Source organism: Rhinopithecus roxellana, chromosome 20 (assembly GCF_007565055.1).
Source record: "Rhinopithecus roxellana isolate Shanxi Qingling chromosome 20, ASM756505v1, whole genome shotgun sequence".
Taxonomy (NCBI): domain Eukaryota; kingdom Metazoa; phylum Chordata; class Mammalia; order Primates; family Cercopithecidae; genus Rhinopithecus; species Rhinopithecus roxellana.
Window position 1 is genome coordinate 68,774,764 of NC_044568.1, and position 26,253 is coordinate 68,801,016.

General features: G+C 43.0%; 1 protein-coding gene across 1 annotated transcript in view; it reads right to left on the reverse strand.

Moving 5' to 3' along the window:
* Positions 1–26,253, reverse strand: part of SNTB2 (syntrophin beta 2) — a 125,836-nt gene extending 99,583 nt beyond the window's left edge. The window contains exon 1 of the mRNA XM_030924871.1: positions 25,630–26,253. Within this exon, the coding sequence (XP_030780731.1) occupies positions 25,630–26,200 (571 nt within the window). The 5' untranslated portion in view covers positions 26,201–26,253. The remainder of the gene's footprint in view (positions 1–25,629) is intronic.

A 26,253-nucleotide genomic window follows, 5' to 3' on the forward strand; every position in this document is an offset into this window, starting at 1 on the left:
TTAATACAGACAGGGTTTCTCCATGTTGGTCAGGCTGGTCTCGAACTCCCGACCTCAGGTGATCTGCCTGCCTCGGCCTCCCAAAGTGCTGGGATTACAGGCATGAGCCATCGCGCCCAGCCCAGAAGATATTTTCTTGTAGGGAAATTAGAGACTAATTACCCACATCTTGATCAAATAGTATATATACTGGAGAGAAGAGTAATGATCGCTAAACAAAAAGCTAAAAGGTAGAAGCAGGCAGGGAACAGTGGCTCATGCCTGTAATTCCAGCTCCTTGGGAAGCTGAGGTGGAAGGCTCACTTGAGCCCAGGAGTTTGAGACCACCCTGGGCAACATAGTGAGAACCCTGTCTCTACTAAAAACATTTTTTTTAATTAGCCAAGTGGTGGCATGCACCTGTAATCCTCGTTTCTTGGGAGGTTAAGGCAGGAAGATCTCCTGAGCCCAAGAGTTACAGGATGCTGTGAGCTATGATCGCACCACTGCACTCCAGCCTGGGTGACAGAGCAAGGTCCAGCCTTGCCTTTAACAACAGGCTAGGCACGGTGGCTCACACCTGTAATCTCAGCACTTTGGGAGGCCGAGGTGGGTGGATCATGAGGTCAGGAGATCGAGACCATCCTAGCTAACACGGTGAAACCCCATCTCTACTAAAAATACAAAAAAATTAGCCGGGTGTGGTGGTGGGTGCCTGTAGTCTCAGCTATTCGGGAGGCTGAGGCAGGAGAATGGCGTGAACCTGGGAGGCGGAAGTTGCAGTGAGCCAAGATCGTGCCACTGCACTCCAGCCTGGGCGACAGAGCAAGACTCCGTCTCAAAACAACAACAACAACAACAACAAAAGTAGGAGCAAAGAGTTCCTACATTCCCATCACTTCCTAACAAGCACATAGCTGAGTATAGGACATCAATGGAAAGGATTTCATGAACATACAATGGGTTATTTTTGATAATACATTGGTTGCATTTAAGTATTTTTAAGAAGCATTATTAGAAACTTCTGTTTTATTTGAAGAAAAGTTATTTATCCCACCTTTTCCTCTTTCAAATCCATCTAAAATTACCAGAACCTTAGAATTCTTTGGGATCACTAGGGGGCCATATGTGAGAAATATGAAATATGAAAGAAGCAGGTTGGAAATGTCTAATGTAGGAAAGAGGAAATGGGAAAGAAAATATCACCCAAATAGAAGAAAAAACCATTATGTCACATCCACCAAACAAGATGCTAGAACACAGATCCAAGGATCAATGGACAAGAGAGGGAAGGAAAGAAGCTAAAACTGAAGACCTTTATTCTTGCCTTCCAAGGGTCACAAGAGGTATCTGTTAAATATGAATTCTGTTGGGCTGGGCAAGGTGGTTCACACCTGTAATCCCAGCATTTTGGGAGGCTGAGGCAGGCGAATCACAAGGTCAAGAGTTTGAGACTAGTCTGGCCAATGTGGTGAAACCCTATCTCTACTAAAAATACAAAAATTTGCCGGGTGTGGTGGTGCGTGCCAGCTACTTGGAAGGCTGAGGCAGGAGAACTGCTTGAACTCAGGAGGCGGTGGTTGCAGTACGCTGAGATTGCGCCACAGCACTCCAGCCTGGGTGACAGAGCAAGTCTCAAAAAAAAAAAAAAAAAGAATTCTGTTAATATCTGTCTTTCCCAGAATGAAACTGAGGGCAACTGTACAGAGAGTACACAACCTTTCCTCCCTTAAAGTCTAGGGAATTAAATTGGGTCATGTGTATGAGGACTCCTGTTTGCTAAGGAGTTCTACTCTGTATACACAGCCAACTTAAAATATAACATTAGGGAAACAAAGATCATCAGTATAAAAATACTATGGTCGTATGTAATGCACACAGCAGTAACATCACTGAAACTCTTGAACAAATAGTTTTCATTTTCACTTCCATGAGTGCATTCACCAGCGGTTAAACCAGCAATTTCATTTAAGTAGAAAAGTAATTTGATGCCAAGAAAGATGTGGTAAACTGGAGAGTGGAAAAATACTCATGTAGGCCACAGACTATGCAATTGGGATGGATTACTGAAGGGGCCAATGCTGCAGATTTCCATACACTGGCAGATCAGCTGAAAATATCTTGCTTCCATTTAAAACTGAATGTTCTTAGTATGTTTTAGTTTTCCCAGAGCTTAAATTCCACAGTCAATTCATTTAGGTTGTGGAAATTAACTTGAGGTCTTTTCTTTCCACAGAGCAAAACTAATGAATCATCTGTCCTTGTGAAAAATTTGTGATTCTGAAAGAATTTAAAATTCATGTTGAGAAAGGCCTGAGGTACTACATTTAAAAGGGTTTGTGGCAAAGCCTGACTTCTTAATAACTACTGTCTCAACATGCTTTTCTTTTGAGGAGCAATAATATTCCATATATGGAATAGGACCTGATGGCACACAACCCAAAGATTCTGGTGCCCAATGGGAGATTTCTGGCACTTCTAGCAAGCCTATGGAAACAACTGCAGCTGAGCAGCAATGCTGTTCACTTCTGCTTCCTCATACTCCAAGTGAAGAAGAAGAGTACTCACCAGTCTCTAGCTGATCAGAGAATATTAAGAGGAAGTTCTCAATAAATAATAGATTCTGGCCAGGCGCAGTGACTCACACCTGTAATCCCAGCACTTTGGGAAGCTGAGGCAGGTGGATCACTCGAGATCAGCCTGGCCAACATGGCGAAACCCCAACTCCACTAAAAATATAAAAATTAGCCAGGCGTGGTGGCGGATGCCTGTAATCTCAGCTCCTTGGGAGGCTGAGGCAGGAGAATTGCTTGAACCTGGGAGGTGGAGGTTGCAGTAAGCCGGGATCACGCCACTACACTCCAGCCTGGGTGACAGAGCAATACTCCATCTCAAAAATAATAATAATAATTGGGAGGCTGAGGCAGGAGAATCGCTTGAACCTGGGAGATGGAGGTTGCAGTGAGCTGAGATCACGTCATTGCACTCCAGCCTGGGCAACAAGAGTGGAACTCCGTCTCAAAAATAATAATAATTATTATTATTATTATTAATAAGCAATGGATTTCCACTGTAACAAAAAAGGGAAAGTGAGAGTTTATGGAAACTGTTTTAAATGGAAAAGAAAGGCAAAAATCCAAAGTTTAATACTATCTATAAAAATTCCAGAACCATACAGTAGCTCAGTCTGTAATCCCACCACTTTGGGAGACTTAGGTAGGAGGATCGCTTGAGGCCAGAAATTCAAGGCAAGCCTGGGCAACACAGCAAGATCCTGTCTCTAATCAAAAAAAATTAAAAAATTAGCCAGGCATGGTGACATGTACCACTAGTTCCAGCTATTCGAGAGGCTAAGCAGGAGGACTGCTTAAGGCCAGGAGGTCAAAGCTAGCTACAGTGAGCTATAATCATGCCAGTGCACTCCTGCCCAGGAGACAGAGTGAGACCCTGTCTCTTAAAAACAAAACAAAACAACAACAACAACAACAACAAAACGCTGGGTGCAGTGGCTCACTCAGGTAATCCCAGCACTTTGGGAGGCCGAGGTGGGCAGATAACCTGAGGTCAGGAGTTCGAGACCAGCCTGGCCAACATGGCGAAATCCCATCTCTACTAAAAGCACAAAAATTAGCCAAGCGTGGTGGTGGGCGCCTGTAATCCTAGCTACTCAGGAGGCTGAGGCAGGAGAATGGCTTGAACCTGGAAGGTGGAGGTTGCAGTGAGCTGAGATCATGCCACTGCGCTCCAGCCTGGGTGACAAGAGCGAGACTCTGTCTCAAAAAAAAAAAAAAATCCCAAAAACAGGCTGTGCACAGTGGCTCACATCTTTAATCCTAGAACTTTGGGAGGCCAAGTTAGGAGGATCAATTAAGGCCAGGAGTTCCACAGGAGCGTGCGAAACATGGCAAAACCCTATATCTGCAAAAAATACAAAAATTATCAGATGTGGCTGGACGTGTTGGGTCATACCTGTAATCCCAGTACTTTGGGAGGCTGAGGCAGGCAGATCACTCGAGTCGAGGAGTTCGAGACCAGCCTGGCCAACATGGCGAAACCCCATCTCTACTAAAAATACAAAAATTAGCCAGGCGTGGTGGCACATGCCTGTAGTCTCAGCTACTTGGGGGGCTGAAGCACAAGAATTGCTTGAACCCGGGAGGCAGAGGTTGCAATGAGCCGAGATCGCACCACACACTCCAGCCTGGGCGACAGAGCAAGACATCGTCTCAAAAAAAAAAATAATAATAACGAATGTGGTGGTGTGCGTCTGTAGTCCCAGCCACTCAGGAGACTGAGGTAGTGATCCAGCCACTCAGGAGACTGAGGTAGGAGGATCACCTGAGCCTGGGAGATGGAGGCTGCAGTAAGCTATGATCAAGCCACTGCATTCCAGCCTGGGTAACAGTGAAACACTGCCTCAAAAAAGAAAACAAAAATTCTAACAGTTCATAAAGTTCACAGCTTACATTTAGTATGAATAGTAACTACCATACTGTTTTCCATTATAAACTAGGAACGTATGTTTGTTCAAAGTAATGCCTACTAACCAGGGACATGTGAGGAGTTACTCCTTGCTTTCTTTATAAGCCTTGAGATGAAAGTTAGGAAGCACATGAACAATGAGAAAGCCTCCAAGTCAGAAAACAGAGGAGACAGTGCCAGAGACTCCAGCCCCTTCATTAAACAGTAAGTGACTGCAAAGAAGTTTGCCTCAATCATGGTTAAATTTGAAGGGATAACTGAAAGGCTGGGGACAAAAAGGTATTGCTAAACATCACAGACACTCAGGTAATAGCTGAAATGATACATGACCTAAACATCAGGTGTAAACAAGGGGAAAGAGTCAGGGCCCTATCCGTTTGTGTTGCTTCACTGGACTGCTTCTAAACTAAGCAGCATTCGTTTCTCCAGACATGCAGACTGATATCCTGAAGCAATTTTCCATCCAAGTATGAAGCATGGAAGAAGAAGAAAATTAATAATTTTAGAGACACTAAAAAATACATAATAATAATACTATTGAATTCTCATGTTTTAAACAAACTCAAAATTATTACCCTCCAAATAAGAAATCTAAAATAACTATTCAAACTCTTTTTTCTGACAATCTGAGAATAATTTCTCAAATATTTTTGGTTTTTTGGTTTGCTCCGGGCTTTTTGTTTTGTTTTCTGAGAAGTGTTGTTGACAATAAGTAAAATCTAACAAAATTAACATTCCTTTTAGCTGTATACTGTATCCAAACCTGGCTAACACCCAATGATTTAGCAACAGTTACCCTCAATTTTAAACACACATTCCTTTCAGAAAGAATTTTAGATTTCTTCAAATGGATAAAATACCTTACTAAGCAGTATTAAAGGATTTTATGTCCCCGCCTCCCTAATCCTTTCTATTTTGCTGTTTTTTTTTTTACTATTCAGCACCACATCAACATCACATAAATAAGTTGGCCTGCTGCTTTAAATACAGATCGACATTTAAGAGAGTTTTACAAGTTATAAGACGGCAACTTTTTGGCTTAGTGCATTCTCTCCCATTTATTGGTGTTAATGAGGAGTCTTTCTAGTTCGGTGATATTAATACTATTTAAATGCTAACAATATACAAGATGCTTAAATAAAAGGTAAAGAAGGCCTCAAAAATCCATTAAATAAGCATCCGTTCACATTTAAGATTTATTATTTCAGGTGGTAACTTTTAGGCCAGGATGCTGTTTTCCTATGGCTTTCCTGAATGTTCTGCTTTCAAACCAGACCCCTGGAGGCCCGAAAGTGTGATGAGGAGTAATTATTTTAAAAAGCAGAGAAATGACTCGATTTGTCTGAGATTTCAGCGACACATAAACGAATTGGCTGCAGCAACTCGGTAAAGTGTTTGGTAAGTTACAGAGCAGTCTTCTGCCATTACCCCACAAGAAAATAATGAAGATCTCTCAACTTTATCAGTCAGGTGAGGGTAAAGTAAAAGCAAACAAAAATAGAGTCAATATACAAAAATTACTTCAAGATGGATCACAGGGCCAGGCTCGGTGGCTGGTACCTGTAATCCCAGCAATTTGGGAGGCCAAGGCTGGAGGATGACTTGAGCCTAGGAGTTCAAGACCAGCCTGGACATTGTAGCAAGACCCCCGTCTCTATTTAAAAACAAACCAAAAATAAAATAATTAAACAAAACAAAACAGAGTACAATATAATGAAAACTCACATACTCAATTTTATCAGTGTTAACATTCTCAGTTTTACTTCCTAACAAAAAATCCCCGTGAACCTCTCCTTGAATCCATTTAACTTCCTCCTGCTCTAGCAGTTATATCCTAAATTTGGTGTATCACAAATATGTTGTTTTTCCTGCATTTCAACCCATGGGCCTGAAAAATAAAGCATATTCTGAAAGCATTTTTAGGTTATTTATATTTTTAATGATCTTTTCATACGTGTAATCTGATGTATATTCCACCCTTCTAGTGGAAGGATGGTATACAGTCTTGAGAAGCAGAATGCCTGACAGAAAAGTAATTTTTTTTTTTTTTTTTGAGACGGAGTCTCGCTCTGTTGCCCAGGCTAGAGTGCAGTGGTGCAATCTTGGCTCACTGTAAGCTCTGCCTCCCGGGTTCATGCCATTCTCCTGCCTCAGCCTCCCGAGTAGCTGGGACTACAGGTGCCCGCCACCAAGCCTGGCTAATTTTTTTGTATTTTTTAGTAGAGACGGGATTTCACTGTGTTAGCCAGGATGGTCTCGATCTCCTGACCTCATGATCCGCCCACCTCAGCCTCCCAAAGTGCTGGGATTACAGGCGTGAGCCACCGCGCCCGGCCGAAAAATAATTTCATACTAGCGCACTGATGCTAAGAAATAGGTATTAAATTTCTGTAAAAGAAATTGATTCCCCACTTTGTCAAAATACGCCTAATATCTAAATTTCTAAACTCACTGTGAGTAAACGTGCTTGACAACAATGGCCAACACAAATAAGTATAATATTTGTGTTAAAAATGTCCCCCTCTTTTGGGAGGCCAAGGCGGGTGGATCACCAGGTCAAGAGATCGAGACCACTCCGGCTAACACAGTGAAACCTTGTCTCTACTAAAAATACAAAAAATGAGCCGGGCGCGGTGGCTCAAGCCTGTAATCCCAGCACTTTGGGAGGCCGAGACGGGCGGATCACAAGGTCAGGAGATCGAGACCATCCTGGCTAACACGGTGAAACCCCGTCTCTACTAAAAAATACAAAAAACTAGCCGGGCGAGGTGGCGGGCGCCTGTAGTCCCAGCTACTCGGGAGGCTGAGGCAGGAGAATGGCATGAACCCACGAGGAGAAGCTTGCAGTGAGCTGAGATCCGGCCACTGCACTCCAGCCTGGGTGACAGAGCAAGACTCCATCTCAAAAAAAAAAAAAAAAAAAATGAGCTGGGCATGGTGGTACGCATCTGTAGTCCCAGCTACTCAGGAGGCTGAGGCAGGAGAATCGCTTGAACCCGGGAGACAGGGGTTGCAGTGAGCTGAGATCATGCCACTGCACTCCAGCCTGGGCGACAGAGGGAGATTCTGTCTCAAAAAATAATAATAATAAAAATAAAGTCCCCCTCTTCCCAGTAATAGCATGGATCTAAAATAAAACATTTTTTAAAAGTCCCCCTTTCTCCTGATTTTTCACACTAAAAAGTGGGAGGAATTATTTGGCATCTAAGTCTTAAGCTTTGGCCTTTCTTTTCAATATTCATTAAGATTGCAAATCTTCATTATGAGAATCTTGCCCATTCACTAAAGAACAAATGAAGACACCTCAAGGTACACAATAATCAGTCACAAAATGAACTGCAATCTAGATTGCTTAATATTTCTCTCTTGGCTAAGTGATTCATCTGTGCTTAAGAGAAAAAGATCACCTCCTTTTTTCTTTTTTTGAGACAGGGGTCACTCTGTTGCCCAGACCTGAAGTGCAGTGGTGCAATCACGGCTCACCAAAGCATCCACCTCTCAGGCTCAAGTGATCCTTCTACCTCAACCTCCTAACTAGCTGGGACTACGGGCGTGAGCCACTGCGCCAGGCCAACATCACTTTAATAAATGTTGCCTGTGTTGATTTGAAGGAGCTTAGCTGCTAGTTAAAATGAAAGGTGGAAGAGCAAAAACCAATTTATCTGCAAATCTACAACATAAAATATTTTATCTGGCACTTCTCCACAGCTTTAGCACAATAAATGAAGCTCACAATAAGGTATCACAAATCTTGAGGTTCCATCTGAATCATCAAACTAAGATTTGATTATAGCTAAAATATTTTTAGTGTTAAAAAATCATTATTATAGGCCAGGCGTGGTGGCTCACACCTGTAATCCCAGCACTTTGGGAGGCTGAGGTGGGTGAATCCCCTGAAGTCAGGAGTTCAAGACCTGCCTAACCAACATGGAGAAACCCATCTCTACTAAAAATACAAAATTAGCTGGGCGTGGTGGCGTGCACCTGTAATCCCAGCTACTTGGGAGGTTGAGGCAGGAGAATTACTTGAACCTGGGAGGCAGACATTGCAGTGAGCCTGGGCAACAAGAGAGAAACTGTCTCAAAAAAAAAAAAAAAAAAAAAAAAATCATTATATTCTAAATCTCTGACAATCCATGTATTTGTGTACAGTCAGTTCATATTAACTCTTCATTCTCTATCTCACATTTAGAATTCTAAAATATGAGCTGGAAGGGATCTTATTTTTAATAGATAAGAAACATACTGCTTATAATGCTGAAATTATTTTCTGCCAAGGTCACACAAAGTTAACAGCCATCCGAAATGTTTTGCTGTATTTTTGCCCATGAAAAATCAGGTAATTTTTTAAACTAAATCCAGATGTTTGGAGATGTCTTAACAATCTCAAAGATTTCTTTTCAGACCCGAGCACAGAGGAAGTAGGAGGGGATATGAGAAGTAAAGAGAATAATGGGAGGAAACATGTAAGTGGTAGAGGAACAAGAATGAACTACATCTTCCTATCAACCACACACAAACTCCTTAAAGAGAAGCAGAGGAAGAGCATGCAATGAAGACATTTCTCTTGTCAAAAATATACATGTGAAAAACAGGCCAGGCATGAGGGCTCACATCTGTAATCCCAGCACTTTGGGAGGCTGAGGCTGGTGGATCGCCTGAGCTCAGGAGTTCGAGACCAGCCTGGGCAACATGGCGAAACTCTGTCTTACCTAAAATACAAAAAATTAGCTGGGAGTGGTGGTGTAGGACTGTAGTCCCAGCTATTCAGGAGTCTGAGGCAGGAGAATCGCCTGAACCCGGGAGGTGGAGGTTGCAGTGAGCCGAGATTACCACTGCACTCCAACCTGGGCGACAGAGTGAAACTCTGTTCCCCTACCAAAAAAAAAAAAAAAAAAAAAAATCAACTCTGTTACATTGTAAAGGACAACACAGATTAATATCAAAACATTGCTGGTGAAGAATGGTTTTCAGAAATTCACTTTAGTGTTTTATTGTTGTTTTTAGCAGAGTTGATATTTGCCCAGAGCCAGTTTAATTTTTTCAATTACTTTTACTTTATGTTCATTGTAAAAAATATATATTTTTATCCTAGAATGTAATTAATAATCTTTGAAGAGACGAATACAGAATATTCATCCATAGTACTCAAAAATATTATATATACTACTAGTGGTTTTCTAAAATGTTGCCATCCCTTATTGCAATGAAAACAGAGCTAACAATGTAAATACTTTTACTGGCCAACAATTACAGCAAAATAAGGAGGCAAATCCAAGACATTTAGTGTTAAGTAAAACAGATTTTGTTTCATTTGGGCAAACATTTACTTGTAAAGATGAATATACTTTGGAGAATGCTACTTTGTTAAAATTTGTGTTTTCCAAAAGTAAAATAACATAGTAATGTATCAAAAGTAAAAGCATGGCCGGGCGCGGTGGCTCAAGCCTGTAATCCCAGCACTTTGGGAGGCCGAGACAGGCGGATCACGAGGTCAGGAGATCGAGACCATCCTGGCTAATACGGTGAAACCCCGTCTCTACTAAAAAATACAAAAAAAAAACCAGCCGGGCGACGAGGCGGGCGCCTGTAGTCCCAGCTACTCGGGAGGCTGAGACAGGAGAATGGCGTCAACCCGGGAGGCGGAGCTTGCAGTGAGCTGAGAGCCGGCCACTGCACTCCAGCCCGGGCGGCAGAGCAAGACTCCGTCTCAAAAAAAAAAAAAAAAAAAAAGTAAAAGCAGTAACAAAAAAATGTTTGGCTAGAATAATTACAAAAGAAAAAATAATTTTTATATTACAAACAGTTTGCAGATAATGAATACAATTATTACAAGAATATTTCAGAAGGCCGGGCGCGGTGGCTCACGCCTGTAATCCCAGCACTTTGGGAGGCCGAGGCGGGCGGATCACAAGGTCAGGATATCGAGACCACGGTGAAACCCCGTCTCTACTAAAAATACAAAAAATTAGCTGGGCGCGGCGGCGGGCGCCTGTAGTCCCAGCTACTCGGGAGGCTGAGGCAGGAGAATGGCCTGAACCTGGGAGGCGGAGCTTGCAGTGAGCCAAGATCGCGCCACTGCACTCCAGGCTGGGCGACAGAGCGAGACTCCGTCTCAAAAAAATAAAAGAATATTTCAGAAATCAGTTATATTGTTATTACTAATATTTAAATTATTTTTAAAAAGGGGTACAGAGCCTTGAGAATGGGCTATTTCATCAAATTTGTTTGAAGTTTGAACATCACTGCTTGTTCCAGTCTTTGCTCTCTAGACATGCCGTTCCCCTCTAAACATGCCCTCTATCCTTCCCATCTCCCACACCTATTCCATGTCCCACCCTTCTCTCACCTGACCCAAAATACATTCCTACTACTTGCTCACTTATTCCAAGTTCTCTCAGCATTTGTCTACCACTTATAATGTATGAAATACTTTGGATTCACTTATGTGTAGCTTATTAGTATTTATAAACCCATTTTGGGTACTTCTTAAAAGTAAAATCTTTGGGGCTTATATATTCTGTTTCTCTCAGAGTGTCTAACAGAGTGTATTCAATATGAGTTGATTAATTACATACAGCTTTAGGTCCAGTACGAAAAAAAAAATGAGGAAAAGACTGAGAGACATTAACTGGATAACCTCCAGATAGATGCAACAACACAGAATCCAAAGCACAATTTTCCTGAAAATTAAGCCAATCATAACAATAAATCCTGCTAGTCTTTAGACTTGCTAGCTTCTTAACCCAAACTGATCCACCAGAGAGGCAGTCTATTATAATAGTTAATATCAAAGGCTGTGTAGTTTGATAAATCTGAGTAATCTTGCCTTTATCCACCTACAAATTCTATAACCTTGCACTGATTGTTTAATCTTCCAGGACTCAATTTCTTTGTATTTCATATGGGGATGACGCCACCTGACTCACAGGGCTGTTAAAAGAATAAGTTGTGGCCGGGCGCGGTGGCTCATGCCTGTAATCCCAGGACTTTGGGAGGCCCAGGCGGGCAGATCACAAGGTCAGGAGTTCGAGACCAGTCTGACCAATATGGTAAGACCCCCATCTCTACTAAAAATGCAAAAATTAGCCAGGCATGGTAGCATGTGCCTGTAATCCCAACTACTCAGGAGGCTGAGGCAGGAGAATCGCTTGAACCCAGGGGGCCGAGATTGCAGTGAGCCGAGATCATGCCACCGCACTCCAGCCTGGGCGACAGAGCCAGACTCCATCTCAAAAAAAAAAAAAAGTTGTGATAATAAAGAGCTTAGCAGAGTAAGCTCTCAGTAAGTGTTATTATTATCAATTTCGATTCCTTTTGTTTTTAAAAATTTACAATTTAGCTACTTTTTTCTTTCTTTTTTTGAGACAGGGTCTTGCTCCATTGCCCAGGCTGGAGTATAGTGGCTCAAACACGGCTCACTGAAGCCTCAATCTCCCGAGCTCAAGTGATCTTCCCACCTCAGCCTCCCAAGTAGGTGGGACCACAGGCACTCGCCACCACACCTGGCTAATTTTTTACATGTTTTGTAGAGACAGGGTCTCGCCATGTTGCACAGGCTGGTCTTGAACGACTGGGCTCAAGTGATTCCACCTGGACCTCCCAAAGTGCTGGGATTACAGGTGTGAGCCAACATGCCCAGCCAAAAATATTTTAAGCTCTACAGCCTGTTATAGTGAACATAAGTTAACCTAGCAACCACCCCACTCCAGATTTCATAGTCTGGTGAGGCTGCCAACCTCAATACACAAGGGATGGGCACGTGACAGAGGTCTAGATCGCAGTCTCCATCATTTTGGTAATAGTGATAGGTCCAAGGAACTGGCAAAGCAGAACTATTGGAGTCCTTCCTATCTCCAAACTGATAACATGAGTGGTAAAAGAACGCTCCAGTTTTTCTTACAGGGGTTAGTTATTAAGTTAAGGCAATATATTCCTAGAGCTGCAGGCACCATCTTAGCTGACTATACAGAATTAGACCCTCCACAGCGGAGATGTTGCAGCCAAGATAATTTGAGCCTTTGGATCCCACTGAACCTAAACCTAGATCCACCCCCAGTCTCAGGAGTTACATAAGGCAACACATTCCACTTCTGCTTAAATTCGTTGGTTTTGGGTTTCTGCAACCAAAATAATTCTTACTAAAAAAAAAAAAAAAAAAAAATTGCAAGCCAGGAACAGTAGTTCATGCCTGTAATCCCAACTACTCCAGAGGTTAAGGCAAGAAGATCACCTGAGCCCAAGAGTTCAGGGCTGCAGCAAGCAACAAGCACGCCATTGTACTCCAACCTGGGAAACAGAGTGAAACTCTGTCTCTAAAAAAAAAAATAACAACAAATACTTTTTAAAAACTAAAAATAAATTACATCTGTCTATTTTGATAGACAAAGATTTTTCTCCATCTCTGACTTCAAAAGCTGTCTCTGAGCTCTATATACTTTTGTTGAGCTCTATATACTTTTGTTGTTCTACCTATAAAAATATGATCTTAATGCACACTTACAAAGTTGCTTGAAATTCATAGAAATGTGATGTTCAAAATACCAATAAAACAAATGCTGAAAATAATTTCTTATTCACTTGACATGTCAAGCATTTCTTTTTTTTTTTTTTTTTGAGATGGAGTCTCGCTCTGTCACCCAGGCTGGAGTGCAGTGGCCAGATCTCAGCTCACTGCAAGCTCCGCCTCCCGGGTTTACACCATTCTCCTGCCTCAGCCTCCCGAGTAGCTGGGACTACAGGCACCTGCCACCTCGCCCGGCTAGTTTTTTGTACTTTTTTAGTAGAGATGGGGTTTCACCGTGTTAGCCAGGATGGTCTCGATCTCCTGGCCTCGTGATCCGCCCATCTCGGCCTCCCAAAGTGCTGGGATTACAGGCTTCAGCCACCGCGCCCGGCCAACATGTCAAGCATTTTTTAAAAGCTCCAACAAGTTCACCTGTACCTAAGCAAATTTATTATTCTGACTTTCATTTTATAATGAAATGTCTGTCTATAATGTTTCTAAATCTCTTAATATGGTGGTTTCTCATTTAATCTATATTATCATCTTCTGATGGTTTTAGAACAATGTAATGAATGTCTGCTATTTATGCCTGCCTAGCATCCATTCCGCCTTCTTCTGTTAACATCACCTTAATTCTCCTTTGAGAAACCACTACTTTCAGTCCCTGTGGTTCTAGGAAAATTGCCCCATTCTCTGGGTACAGGTCTGAGGTGACCTGATATAGAACATCTGCTACCCCTTGGCCATGATTGGAACATGGATGAGTAAGGCCCAGTATTTTTGGCTGGAATGACTGGGAAACAGATATTACAAAGACATCAGTTCTCTCTAAATTAATTTATGGATTTAATATAATTTTAATCATTCTTAATCCAGAGGATTTAAGAATGATAAAATCATTCCAAAATTTATCTAGAGAAATAAGTAACTATACTATACCATCCAGCAATTGTCTATTGTTACTTTTCAAATTTTTCTTGCCTGGTACAGTCCACTTGAATTACCAGATATTAAATGTTATAGCTACAAAATACAGTGTGGGCCCGGGCACACTGGCTCACGCCTGTAATCCCAGCACTTTGGGAGGCTGAGGTGGGAGGATCACGAGGTCAGGAGATTGAGACCATCCTGGCTAACACGGTGAAAGCCCATCTCTACTAAAAATACAAAAAATTAGCCGGGCGTGGTGGCAGGCACCTGTAGTCCCAGCTACTTGGGAGGCTGAGGGAGGAGAATGGCATGAACCCGGGAGGCAGAGCTTGCAATGAGCCGAGATCACGCCACTGCACTCCAACCTGGGCAACACAGCAAGACTCCGTCTCCAAAAAAAAAAAACAAAAACAAAAACAAACAAAAAATACAGTGTGGTATGTTACAAAACACTAAAATGGAATATACTAGAAACTCCAGAATCAGAGCGGAGAACATAAGAAGTGCTATTTAAAAAGGCATATTTAAAATCAATGAGGAAAGGACAGGTCATCTCATCCCAAGAAGGGCAGATGTATAGCATGCATATTGCACCCCATCCTCAGGCACACTCATTGCAGACATCACTAATTAAGCATAGCACTTGTTCCTGCTGAACCCAGATATGGCCTTGGATCTTTCCCCATATGGTACTCCAGGCAGCCACCACCAAGCTATCAGACTAAGCATGCAAGAGGATTATTTGACAAATAATGCTGAGGTAATCAGTTAACTATTTGGAAAAATAAATAAAGTTAAACCTCTAGTGCATACCATATGCCAAAATAAATTCTACATAGATTAAGAAGTTAAATGTAAGAATTGAAACCATAAAAGGACTAGAACAAAGCTGTTGCAAAAGACATCCTCGGAGAGAAAGAGAGAAGCTCTGCAATGAGAAGAAATGGGAGAGAGTAAGAGCAACTGTCCTCAGCACTGCCTTGGGTTCCTGACATTTCTGAGGCCCAGCTCTTCCTGAAGTCCTGAGACCTGTCTGGTTCTTTATAATATCTCCATCCTTTTATTTGAACTAATTTAAATGGGTTTCTATGTTTTGAAACCCAAGGAGCCCTGAAAAAGGCATGTGCATTTTCTTTCTTTTTAAAAATTTGTGTTAGTTGATCAATTCATTTTACTATAAATAAGTAAGTTTAGGCTGGACATGGTGGCTCACACCTGTAATCCCAGCACTTTGGGAGACTGAGGCAGGCAGATCACCTGAGGTCAAGAGTTCGAGACCAGCCTGGCCAACATGGAGAAACCCTGTCTCTACTAAAACTACAAAGGTTAGCCAGGCATGGTGGCACATACCAGTAATCCCAGCTACTTTGGAGGCTGAGACAGGAGAATTTCTTGAACCCAGGAGGTAGAGGTTGCAGTGAGCCGAGATGATGCCTCTGCACTCCGTCCTAAGCAACAGAATGAGACTCTGTCTCCAAAAAAAAAAAAAAAAAAAAAAAAAAAGAAGCCTATACCATCTGAGTCTCTTTCAATGAAACATTAAAGCTTCCAATTTTTCTTTCTTTTTTTTTTTTTTTTGAGACGGAGTCTCGCTCTGTCGCCCAGGCTGGAGTGCAGTGGCCGGATCTCAGCTCACTGCAAGCTCCGCCTCCCGGGTTTATGCCATTCTCCTGCCTCAGCCTCCCGAGTAGCTGGGACTACAGGCGCCCGCCACCTCGCCTGGCTAGTTTTTTGTATTTTTTAGTAGAGACGGGGTTTCACCATGTTAGCCAGGATGGTCTCGATCTCCTGACCTCGTGATCCGCCCATGTCGGCCTCCCAAAGTGCTGGGATTACAGGCTTGAGCATGTAAAAGCCACATTAAAGCTTCCAATTTTTCTAAGTGTGAGGTATAATTTTTTTTTTTTTCATTTTTAAAATACATATTGGGTCTCACTAGATTGACCAGGATGATCTCGAACTCTTGGCCTCAAGTGATCCTACCACCTCTGCCTTCCAAAGTGCTGAGATTACAGGAATGACCCACCACACTTGCCTAGGTGTAACATTTTACATGCATGACAGATTAAATTCAAAAAGTTTCATTAAGTTTACTTTCCATGACACATTCAAGATAATTTACACATTTTAAAGTAAGAGAGTCAGAAGACAGCAAAAAGAAAAATGTTGCAGAAAAACCAAAGGAAAAAAAAATTGTATTTCACATATTCTCAACTAATTGTAGCATTCTAGCAATGTCTTAGGGGCCAGAAATAAAGCCAAGTTTGAATTTTGTAATTCTTTTATTATTTTGAAAGGCAAATCTATGATACCATAATCACTAGCACTTTGTTCATATATAAAATTATTTCATGAGTTTTGTTTTTACACTAAAATCAAACACAAATTTTATTAAGGAATCAGTGTACTTTCCTCAGAAAGACAAATTAAGTAACCAAATCAATTTTATTTCTCCAGGCACAAAATATTAAACATAACTGACCATACCATCATTTCTCCAAAGGAATTCAAAAGCTCTTTTCTCTAATCTAGAAAAAAGACCCTTTAAAGGAAGAATATGCTCTCATTCCATGTGACCAGATATAGTATACTGTTTATAAACTAAAATGTTTCTTCTCAAACCCCAGAGACAGCAGACAGAGTTACATGGCTTAAGGGCTTTACAACAAAGCTGAATAGTATGAGGGTAACACTCTCCAAATTATTCCACTTTTCCCCTGATAACCATTCTTCTACTGCCCCTGGATAGAAATCTCAGGGCTAACTGACTATATCCAATCAACCACTGTATCCTATCATTTCTTTCTTTAGAACAGTGTCTCTCAATTTTTTCACCCCAGTGTTTCTAAAGGATCAAACACCTGTGCCAGCAACAAAAACTCACTGCAGGAGATTCTCTGTAAGTATCAAATTTTTGGGTGCACGGGCAGTTGGAAGGAGACTATCTAGGCAAGAAAAACTTCTCAGTGGACTCTACTATGTCCCCTGACAAGCATCAACTGCTTTAAAGTATTTCTTGAATTGAATCCTCCTCTCTATTCCCACTGCCACTACCACCACCGGCTCCAAAGGTGATCACCTCTGGCTTGGATTACTTTTCACTACAACAGCTGCTGTTTTTCCCACCTTTGGTCTTTCCTCTTTGCACTGCATCCAGTGCTTCCACTGCTGCCAACCCAAAATTCTGTTCCCATCATATCACTTCCTGGAACAAAAATGAATTGCATCAATTTCCCACCTCTTCTATCTCTTCAACCTTTCACTCTTTCTGTTGGTTGGCCTTTTCTCTTGCTATACAAATCTGTCCCAATTATTTTCCCATTTAAAACAAAAGAAGGCCGGGTGTGGTGGCTCACGCCTCTAATCCCAGCACTTTGGGAGGCCGAGGTGGGTGGATCACGATGTCAGGAGATCGAGACCATCCTGGCTAATACAGTGAAACCCCATCTCTACCAAAAAATACAAAAACTTAGCCAGGCGTGGTGGTGGGTGCCTGTAGTGCCAGCTACTCGGGAGGCTGAGGCAGGAGAATGGTGTGAACCTGGGAGGCAGAACTTGCAGTGAGCCCAGATCACACCACTGTACTCCAGCCTGGGCAACAGAGCGAGATTCCGTCTCAAAAAAAGGAATAAATAAAAAGCATAGTCTACTCACTGCCTTCTGCTCCTGTCACTTTGCTGAAACTGCTCTTATGAGAACTCCAATGGTCTTGTACGCTAATGATCAAACCCAATGGACTTTTTAGTCCATTGGGTTTAACAAAACAAAATACAAAACACCAGTAAATAAAACCTTTCTTGGACATTTCATTCAACTTTAGTTACTGCCTTTGCTTTTTTTTTTTATTTTGAGACAGGATCTTGCTCTGTTGTTCAGGCTGGAGTATAGTGGCACAATACCACTGCAGCCTCGACCTCCTGGGCTCAAGCAATCTTCCCACCTCAGCCTCTGAGTAGCTGGGACTACAGGTGCATGCCACCACACCCAGCTAATTTTTGCATTTTCTGTAGAGATGGGGTCTTGCCATGTTGCCCAGGCTGGTCTCAAACTCCTGGCCTCAAGTGATCCTCCCACCTCAGCCTCCCAAAGTGCTTGGTTTACAGGTGCGAGCCACTATGCCCAGCCACCTTTGCCTCTTTCATTTATTTTGCTGAGAAACTTTTTAAAAGCATAGTCTAGGCCAGGCGCCGTGGCCCATGCCTATAATCCCAGCACTTTGGGAGGCTGAGGTGGGCAGATCACGAGGTCAGGAGATTGAGACCATCCTGGCCAACATAGTGAAACCTCGTCTCTACTAAAAATACAAAAATATTAGCTGGACGTGGTGGTGCACACCTGTAGTCCCAGCTACTCGGGAGGCTAAGGCAGGAGAATCGCTTGAACCTGGGACGCCGAGGTTGCAGTGAGCCGAGATCGCGCCACTGCACTCCAGCCTGGTGACAGAACGAGACTCCGTCTCAAAAAAAGGAATAAATAAAAAGCATAGTCTACTCACTGCCTTCTGCTCCTGTCACTTTGCTGAAACTGCTCTTATGAGAACTCCAATGGTCTTGTACACTAATGATCAAACCCAATGGACCTTTTAGCTCTCAACTTTCTTGGCATCTGTACTATCTCAAGATGCCAATCACCTCCACCTCCTCAAAATTCTTGTCTGTCTGACCACCACTGCACACTTTTCTCCAGATTGTTCTCTTACCTTCTGGACAGTTCCTTTCCAGATTCTTCTTCCTTCGCCCTGGCTCTAAATGTAGGGGTTCTGTAGGATTCCATCCTGATTCTACGTCTCAATTTGCACTACTTTTTTTTTTTTTTTTTTTTTTTTTTTTGAGACGGAGTCTCGCTCTGTTTCTCAGGCTGGAGTGCAGTGGTGCGATCTCGGCTCACTGCAAGCTCCGCCTCCTGGGTTCACGCCATTCTCCTGCTTCAGCCTCCCGAGTAGCTGGGACTACAGGCACCTGCCACCACGCCAGCTAATTTTTTCATATTTTTAATAGAGACGGTGTTTCACCGTGTTAGCCAGGATGGTCTCGATCTCCTGACCTCATGATCCGCCCACCTCGGCCTCCCAAAGTGCTAGGATTACAGGTGTGAGCCACCACACCTGGCCTATGACTTCATCCACACTCACGCGTCAATTACCACTTCTATCCTGACATCTCATAAATTTTCATCTCAGTTGACATTTCTCTTGATTACAGTCCTGAATGCCCAGCCAGCTACTGACCTTTTCCACCAAGATGTCACACAGGTAATTCAAATTCAACATGCCCCAAACTAAACTTATCTTCTCTCAGAAAACTAGTTTGTCCTCAGTTCATTTTGGTTTCACAGTTTCACTGGTTTCACTTCGAAGCCAGATATCCAGGAGTTAGCCTCCATTTCTTTCTCTTAAGACCTTAAACATTTAGGCCTGTTGTTTCTATCTCACTATTTCTCCACTACATACTGTCCTATCCAGTCTCGCTATCCTTATGGTGTCACAATAGCCTCCTAACTGCTTTCCCTTACCTCGTGTCTACAGCTCCTATACTCCATCTGCCACTCTCAACTTTCTAAAACATTTTACCTCATTTAAAGCACTTTGGCAGCACCCTGTGGCCTAAAACTTTCTCAAAGCACATGTATATCAGTAAAAATTTGAGTATATGCCCTCGATCTATGAATATTTATTAATGAATATATACTATAAACCATATATAAAATATAGAAACCAAGAAAGACTGAGATACAGAAAAATAAAGATATAACCCAGATGAAGTCATGCTATCATTGGCTACTATATGACTCAAAGTACACTACATTCTTAAGGTGAAGTTCATTATCGATGATAACGTGTATATATATCCATATTTCAAATAGTCTTCTTGACAATTTCATTTCTTAGGCTGACTCCTTGACAGATATAATTACCTTGAAATGTGACAAAGCCCCCATCAGGAGGAAAAATGTCAGTTCTACCTTTTTGTTATTGTTTGCAGTGTTAAAATTATCTTTAATCTACTATTTGTGCAAATCTCTAAGCCACTTGTTCATTTTGTGAAGATTAATGTAATTAAAAGCAGATAATATAAATCCACTCAACCAGGCTCAAGTAAACTAAGTTGCATTCTGATAACAGCAGCCAAACTAGTAAGGACACCACTGTCAGTTCCTCAGCTTTGTGAAGCTTCTGTTCCTGTCACTTTGCTGAAATTGCTCTTATGAAGACTCTAACAATCATAAGGCATCAGCTTGTATATCAAGTGTGTAACGGCACCGTCTTATAAGACTAAGAGAACCAGTGTTATCTATATATTAAATATTAATAAAGCTCAATTTCTTTTTTTCAAGTTGAAAAAGTAAATATAAACCTCATTTAGAGACAATTGCTTAGCACTACATTCAAGGCTCTCGATGACCTGGCCTCTGCCCACCTTTCCAGACTGCTCTCCTAGCACACACTTCCTGTACCTTACCACACTTTACTTCTCTCAACAAATCTGCTACTTATCACTTGCTTACCTTCGACATGCTGTCTCCTTTGCACTTCTACCTCCAGCGCCCTGTGTTCTCACCTCTATTAAAGCGTCTATCACAACCTGCAATAACTGTTTCCTCACTAGCCTAAAAGGGCAGGGATTACTCCCAATTTGGAATTCCCAGCATCTACCACAACACTTTGTTTGCAGTAGGTACTTAATAAATGTTGGGGCCGGGCGTGGTGACTCATGCCTGTAATTCCAGCACTTTGGGAGCTCGAGGTGGGTGGATCACGAGGTCAGGAGTTGGAGACCAGCCTGGCCAAGATGGTGAAACTCCATCTCTACTAAAAATACAAAAATTAACTGGGCATGGTGGCAGGTGCCTGTGAGACCAGCTACTCGGGAGACTGAGGCAGGAGAAGCACTTGAACCCGGGAGGCAGAGGATACAGTGAGCCAAGATCATGCCACTGCACTCCAGCCTGGGTGACAGAGCAAGACTTCATCTCAAAAATAAATAAATAAATTTAAAAAAAGGAAATACATAAATAAATGTTGACAGAATGAGAATGGTCTAAATTATTCTGGTTGGCTTTCAATAACTTCATATTGAATAATCTGGCTTCAATCTATCCAACTTTATTTTCTTCCCTCTAGTCCATACCAATTAGCCATTCCCCTCACTTTGTATCATATGTCATGCTCATTTTGGCTTTTGCTCAGGCCATCCCCTCAACATGAACTGACTTCAGTCTACAGAGAAGTAGCCTGTCCTTCAAGCCTGAGATCAATTCTCCTTTCCCTAGGAAGTCATACTCAATTCTTTCATCACCCAATTAATCATTCCCTTTAGTGAACTCTTGAAGAGTGAGTTTTACACACTTTAGCAACTATTTTCTATGGGGTAGTTTTTCCTTTTCCCTTTTTTTGAAGACAGGGTCTCGCTCTGTCACCTAGGCTGGAGTGCTGTGGTGCAATCTGCAACCTCCGCAGAAAAAAAAAAACAAAAATCAAAACCAAACAAACAAACAAAAAAACATTAGCCAGCATGGCGGTGCACATCTGTAGTCCCACTACTTAGGAGGCTGAGGTGGGAGGATCGCTTGAGCCCAAGAGGTTGAGGCTGCAGTGAACTGTGATCGTACCACTACACTCCAGTCTGGGCAACAGAGAGAGGTCTTGTCTCAAAATAAATAAAATGCATAATTTTAAAATCCCGATTAAAATGTAAGGCATTATTATACTATTTAGCGGAAGATGCAAGCAAGCAGCATTATTTGTTGTCCAGTTAGTTACCAGTGTACTAACCTAGCCAGGAACACTGATTGGATCCTCAAATAGTCGGCTGAGAACAGCAAAACACTGTTCTACTGCACTCCAGCTAAGCAACAGAGCGAGACTCCGTCTCAAAATATTTCATTTACTTATTTATTTATTTATTTATTTATTTATTTATTTATTTATTGGCAGCGTTTCTGTTCACCCAGGCTGGAGTGCAGTGGTGCAACCATGGCTCCCTGCAGCCTCAACCTCTGGGGTCATGCGATCCTCCCACCTCAGCCTCTCAAGTAGCTGGGACTACAATTGTGCCACAACACCCAGGTACTTTTTTTTTTTTTTCCAATTTTTTGTACAGACAGGGTCTCGTTATGCCGCCCAGGCTTGTCTCAAACTCTTAGCCTCAAATGATCTTCCTGCTCTGGTCTCCCAAAGTGCTGGATTACAGGCATTAGCCACCACACTTGGCTTTTTTTTTTTTTTTTTTTTTAAAGCTAGTCAAGTGAAGCAGTGAGAGAGGAGAAGGAACAAATAATCTGTAACTAGTTGCGATCAATTAGTTGTAAACACCACTGCACTTGGACCAGCACAAACTAATTCTTAACCTATTCACCTAAAATAATTCTTATCATGTATTCTTCTTCAGGTAAAAATGGAGCCCTGGGTTTTATTTTAACAACTTGCCATCCTGGCTATTTTGAGAGTGTCTTTGTTAACTCGTAGCATACCTTCATGATCAGGTCCTACCTTCCTCATTCAGACTTGTGTTGTTCATTGCTGTATTCCCGGTCCCTTAAAAAGTACTCAACACATGAATTGCAAAATGAATTAACAACTTTTGAGGGAGGTGTTGTTATCATCCTGGCTTTACAGATGAGGAAACTAAGGTTTAGCAAGATTAAGTAACTTGCCTAGGGGTTACAAACCACTAGCCAGAAACAAACCCACATCTGACCACAAAGTCCTTGCTTCTATTCTACCCTATGGGCTAGAGTAACTTTTTAATGTCTTGCACTTCTGTGTCTTTACTGGTGGCAGCTCTCTCTTCTTAAGGGGAAGCTCAATTTAAGCTTCATCAACCTGGGCATCCTCAACCTCTGATTCCCATGATGGACCTATATAGACCTCTATCTTTGGGTTGTGCCCTCTCCAAACTTCTATTAAACTAGCACTTTAGCCCTCTGCTGTACTTATTTACTTCTCCTCCTTTTCCCCACATCTCAACTCTAAACTTCCTGAGGGCAGGAATCAGGTATCTTCAAGTGCCTCTGGCATGAGTTAAGTGTTAAGTAAATATCTGATGAATGAATAAATAATTCTTGCAAATCCCTGAGATAAAAAGGAAACTTTTCACTCAATTCCCTAACCACAGGCAACCAAAGACTATAGCTTTCCCTGGTGTGGGGTTGACAAGAGCGCGCCTGAAATTCCCTGCCCACACCACAGAAAAGCATCACTGTGCGATGATATGACAGCTTTTCAAGTTTTGAGACATCTAATGGAAGGACAATATGGTACAGCTTGAAAACTTTAAAGACTAAACTTAAAATCTATCTTCTAAAAGTGGTCTACCTGGATGGGACACCAGCTCTCAATTTTAAATAATGTTTGACTGGTTCAATTAAATCATTGTTTTCAGTGGCTTTACATATTTTGAGTAATTTTATTTTTACACCCAGTGGCTTCAAAATGCAATGTCATAAATCTACTATATTGACTTCTTCACAACTTATAAGAACAAAAACTGCTGGTCTTATACAAAGTGGGAAAATAAAGTAGAACCTGTGTGTTAGGTAAAAAGGCATTCAATAAACATGTTATTATGCTGCCATCTTTCTAAAAGCACACGTGGCCTATTTTAGTCCAATAAAGACTGGGAAGCATTTGCTACAAGGTTTTCATTTTACTGGTCTGAATACTAGGTTCAAACTATACCTACACAAAAAGCGGGTTGTTTGTTTTTGAGACAGAGTCTTGCTCTGTCATCCAGGCTGGGCATCCAGGCTGGTGTGCAGTGGTGCGATCTTGGCTCACTGCAATCTCCACCTCCGAGGTTCAAACGATTCTCCTGCCTCAGCCTCCCTAGTAACTGGGATTACAGGCATCTGCCACAACACCCGGCTAATTTTTGTATTTTTAGTAGAGAGGAGGTTTCGCCATGTTCTCCTGACCTCAGGTGATCCACCCACCTTGGCCTCCCAAAGTGCTGGGATTATAGGCATGAGCCACCACGCCTGGTCAAAAAGTTTGTTTTTTTTTTTTTTAAATATGGTGTAAAAGGTTCAATTGTCTGCCCATCACAACTGAGGACTACATAAATAGTACATTCTGGATGTAAGAATTTATAACCAAATGCTTAGCTAGACCAATTTCAAGGTACACGTTTAGAGTAACAATTTTTTTTATACACACACCCAAACCACAATCTTAAATTTACTCCTTCTATTAATACTAATTTCTGAGCAGTGTCTAGCCCCACCTAGACGTGCAATATAAATAAGGTTTATAAATAGGATATTATAAAGGTGGGACACTGGAATTTCACAACTGGTGTACATGAAATCATTTCTGGTAAACCAGTATTTTTCCAAATATTCACAAGCTGATTTATAAGAAAGTGAAAATCCATTGTGCCAAGTTGGACTTCTGGCCCCTCGGTTTGATGATTGGTCCTTCTTCACCAGCAGCCCCCAGTCCTTCCCTTCTGTCCTTCCTCTGCCAGGAATACCCTCCTGACTCATCCCTGCCTGCCTATGTCCATCACTTACTTGGAGACCCGGCTCAAGATTCAGCTCCGGGAAAAAGTCCTCCCTGGCTAATTCCATCTCCACTACTTTCTAACTTTGCATTCCTTTGGTATTTAAATATAGTTTGCACGACGTAATCGCCAACTTCACTCCTTTCCTCCCTATAAGTTGTTTTGCATTTTTCTATCATTTCTCCAACTAGAGACCAAGTAGGGACAGCATCTTCTTTTATATTCTTTTCAACACAGCTAGCAATAATCACCACTTAAAGAAAGCTGACCGCGCAAAAATTTATGAAGAAAGCAACTAACCGACTTTCCGTTTATAATTTACAATATCACCTCCAACATGCATGAGTCCTTAGAGGAGAGGAATTTTATTTTTGCCTTAGTTCATATTCATCATGAAAGATCCAACTTACAGATCACATACATATAACTTACTGTAAAGAATAATCCTGGTTACTGAAACCTATTTTGTGATTTGCCATTTCAAGTTTCTTACAAAAACCCTTACAAAAACCAATAGCGCGCCTGTGAGTGGTAGGAAGCTGGCAGCAGACTTGCAAAAGGGGCAAAACTCTAGTTGGCAGTAAATGTTCAAACACGTGAGCCTCCACTGTTAAACAAGGTTCATTAACCACACAGACTTGCTGTTTCAGTTTTCTGGCTTCAATGAAGTGCTATGATCTCCTTTGGTTATTGTTGAGAGCCAATGATGGGTTAAATTCCCATAAATTAACCAGCTCTCTGGTGGGTTGCCCGAGCAATACCGCTGGCATCGGTGTGGACGGACTTTTTTTTTTTTTTTTTTTTTTTTTTTTTTTTTTTTTTTTTTTTTTAATAGACCCGCCCGCCCCGAGGAGCCAGAGGTGAGTGAGTTAAGCGCCAACCCGGCACTTCTCAGCGGGCTAACGGAGACAGACCCACTCGAGCCGTTCGCTCTGCCTCAAGTTCTTAGTGTCAGCTTATCGGGCCGAGAGGAGGCTTCATAGGCAGCTGCTTTTTACTCAGTCTCAGCCGAGTCTTCCTTAGGGGCTGCAAGTAACACTTCGGCTGCTGCCCAACTTTTCCTGCAAGAAGCATCCGTTTTTCCACACTGAAAGCTCCAGAAACCCGGGTTTGGGGAGAGCGGGGGAGAGAACCGGCTCGCCCCGCCGGCGGGGCAGGAACAAAGTGAGCTCCCGCGAGCCCAGGCCGCCGCGGCCCGCCCACCCTCCCGCCCGCCCGGCCGGCCCCGCTCACCCTCCAGCAGCACCTCCTTGCCCGCGCGCTTCAGCGCCTGCACGGCCTGGTCGTGGGTGGCCTGGCGCAGGTCGGTGCCGTTCACCGACAGGATGGCGTCGCCCAGCCGCAGCGCCCGGCTCTGGTCGGCAGCCAGCCCCGGGAAGATCTTGGAGATGAGGATCGGCATCCGGTTCTCGCGGCCGCCCTTGATGCTTATGCCCAGGCCGCCCGCCTCCTGCTTCACCACCCGCACCCGGCGCACGGGAGGCGACGCGCCCGCCTCACCCGCGGGGCTCCGAAGTGGCGCCGGCGGGCTCGGGGGCCCCAGGCCGCGGCTTGGGCTCCCGGGCAGCGAGTCGCCCGCGCCGCCGCCGTTCGGGAGGCCGTTGAAGGCGGCTGCCGCGGGTCCCAGAGCGGGCTCCAGCTCGGCCGCGGCGGCGTCGCCCGTCAGGCTCAGGCTCTCCCCGCTCAGTTCGGCCACCACTCGGACCCAACGCTCCCTCAGGAGCAGCTCCACCAGCCCCGCTTTGGTGGCCCGCGTCCACACCGCCATGGCCGGCCCCGCTCCAGCCGCCGCAGCTACCCTCATTCCAGTCAGGCAGCCTCGGCGCTTCCCCCTTCCCGCCCGGAGGGGCGGGCCCG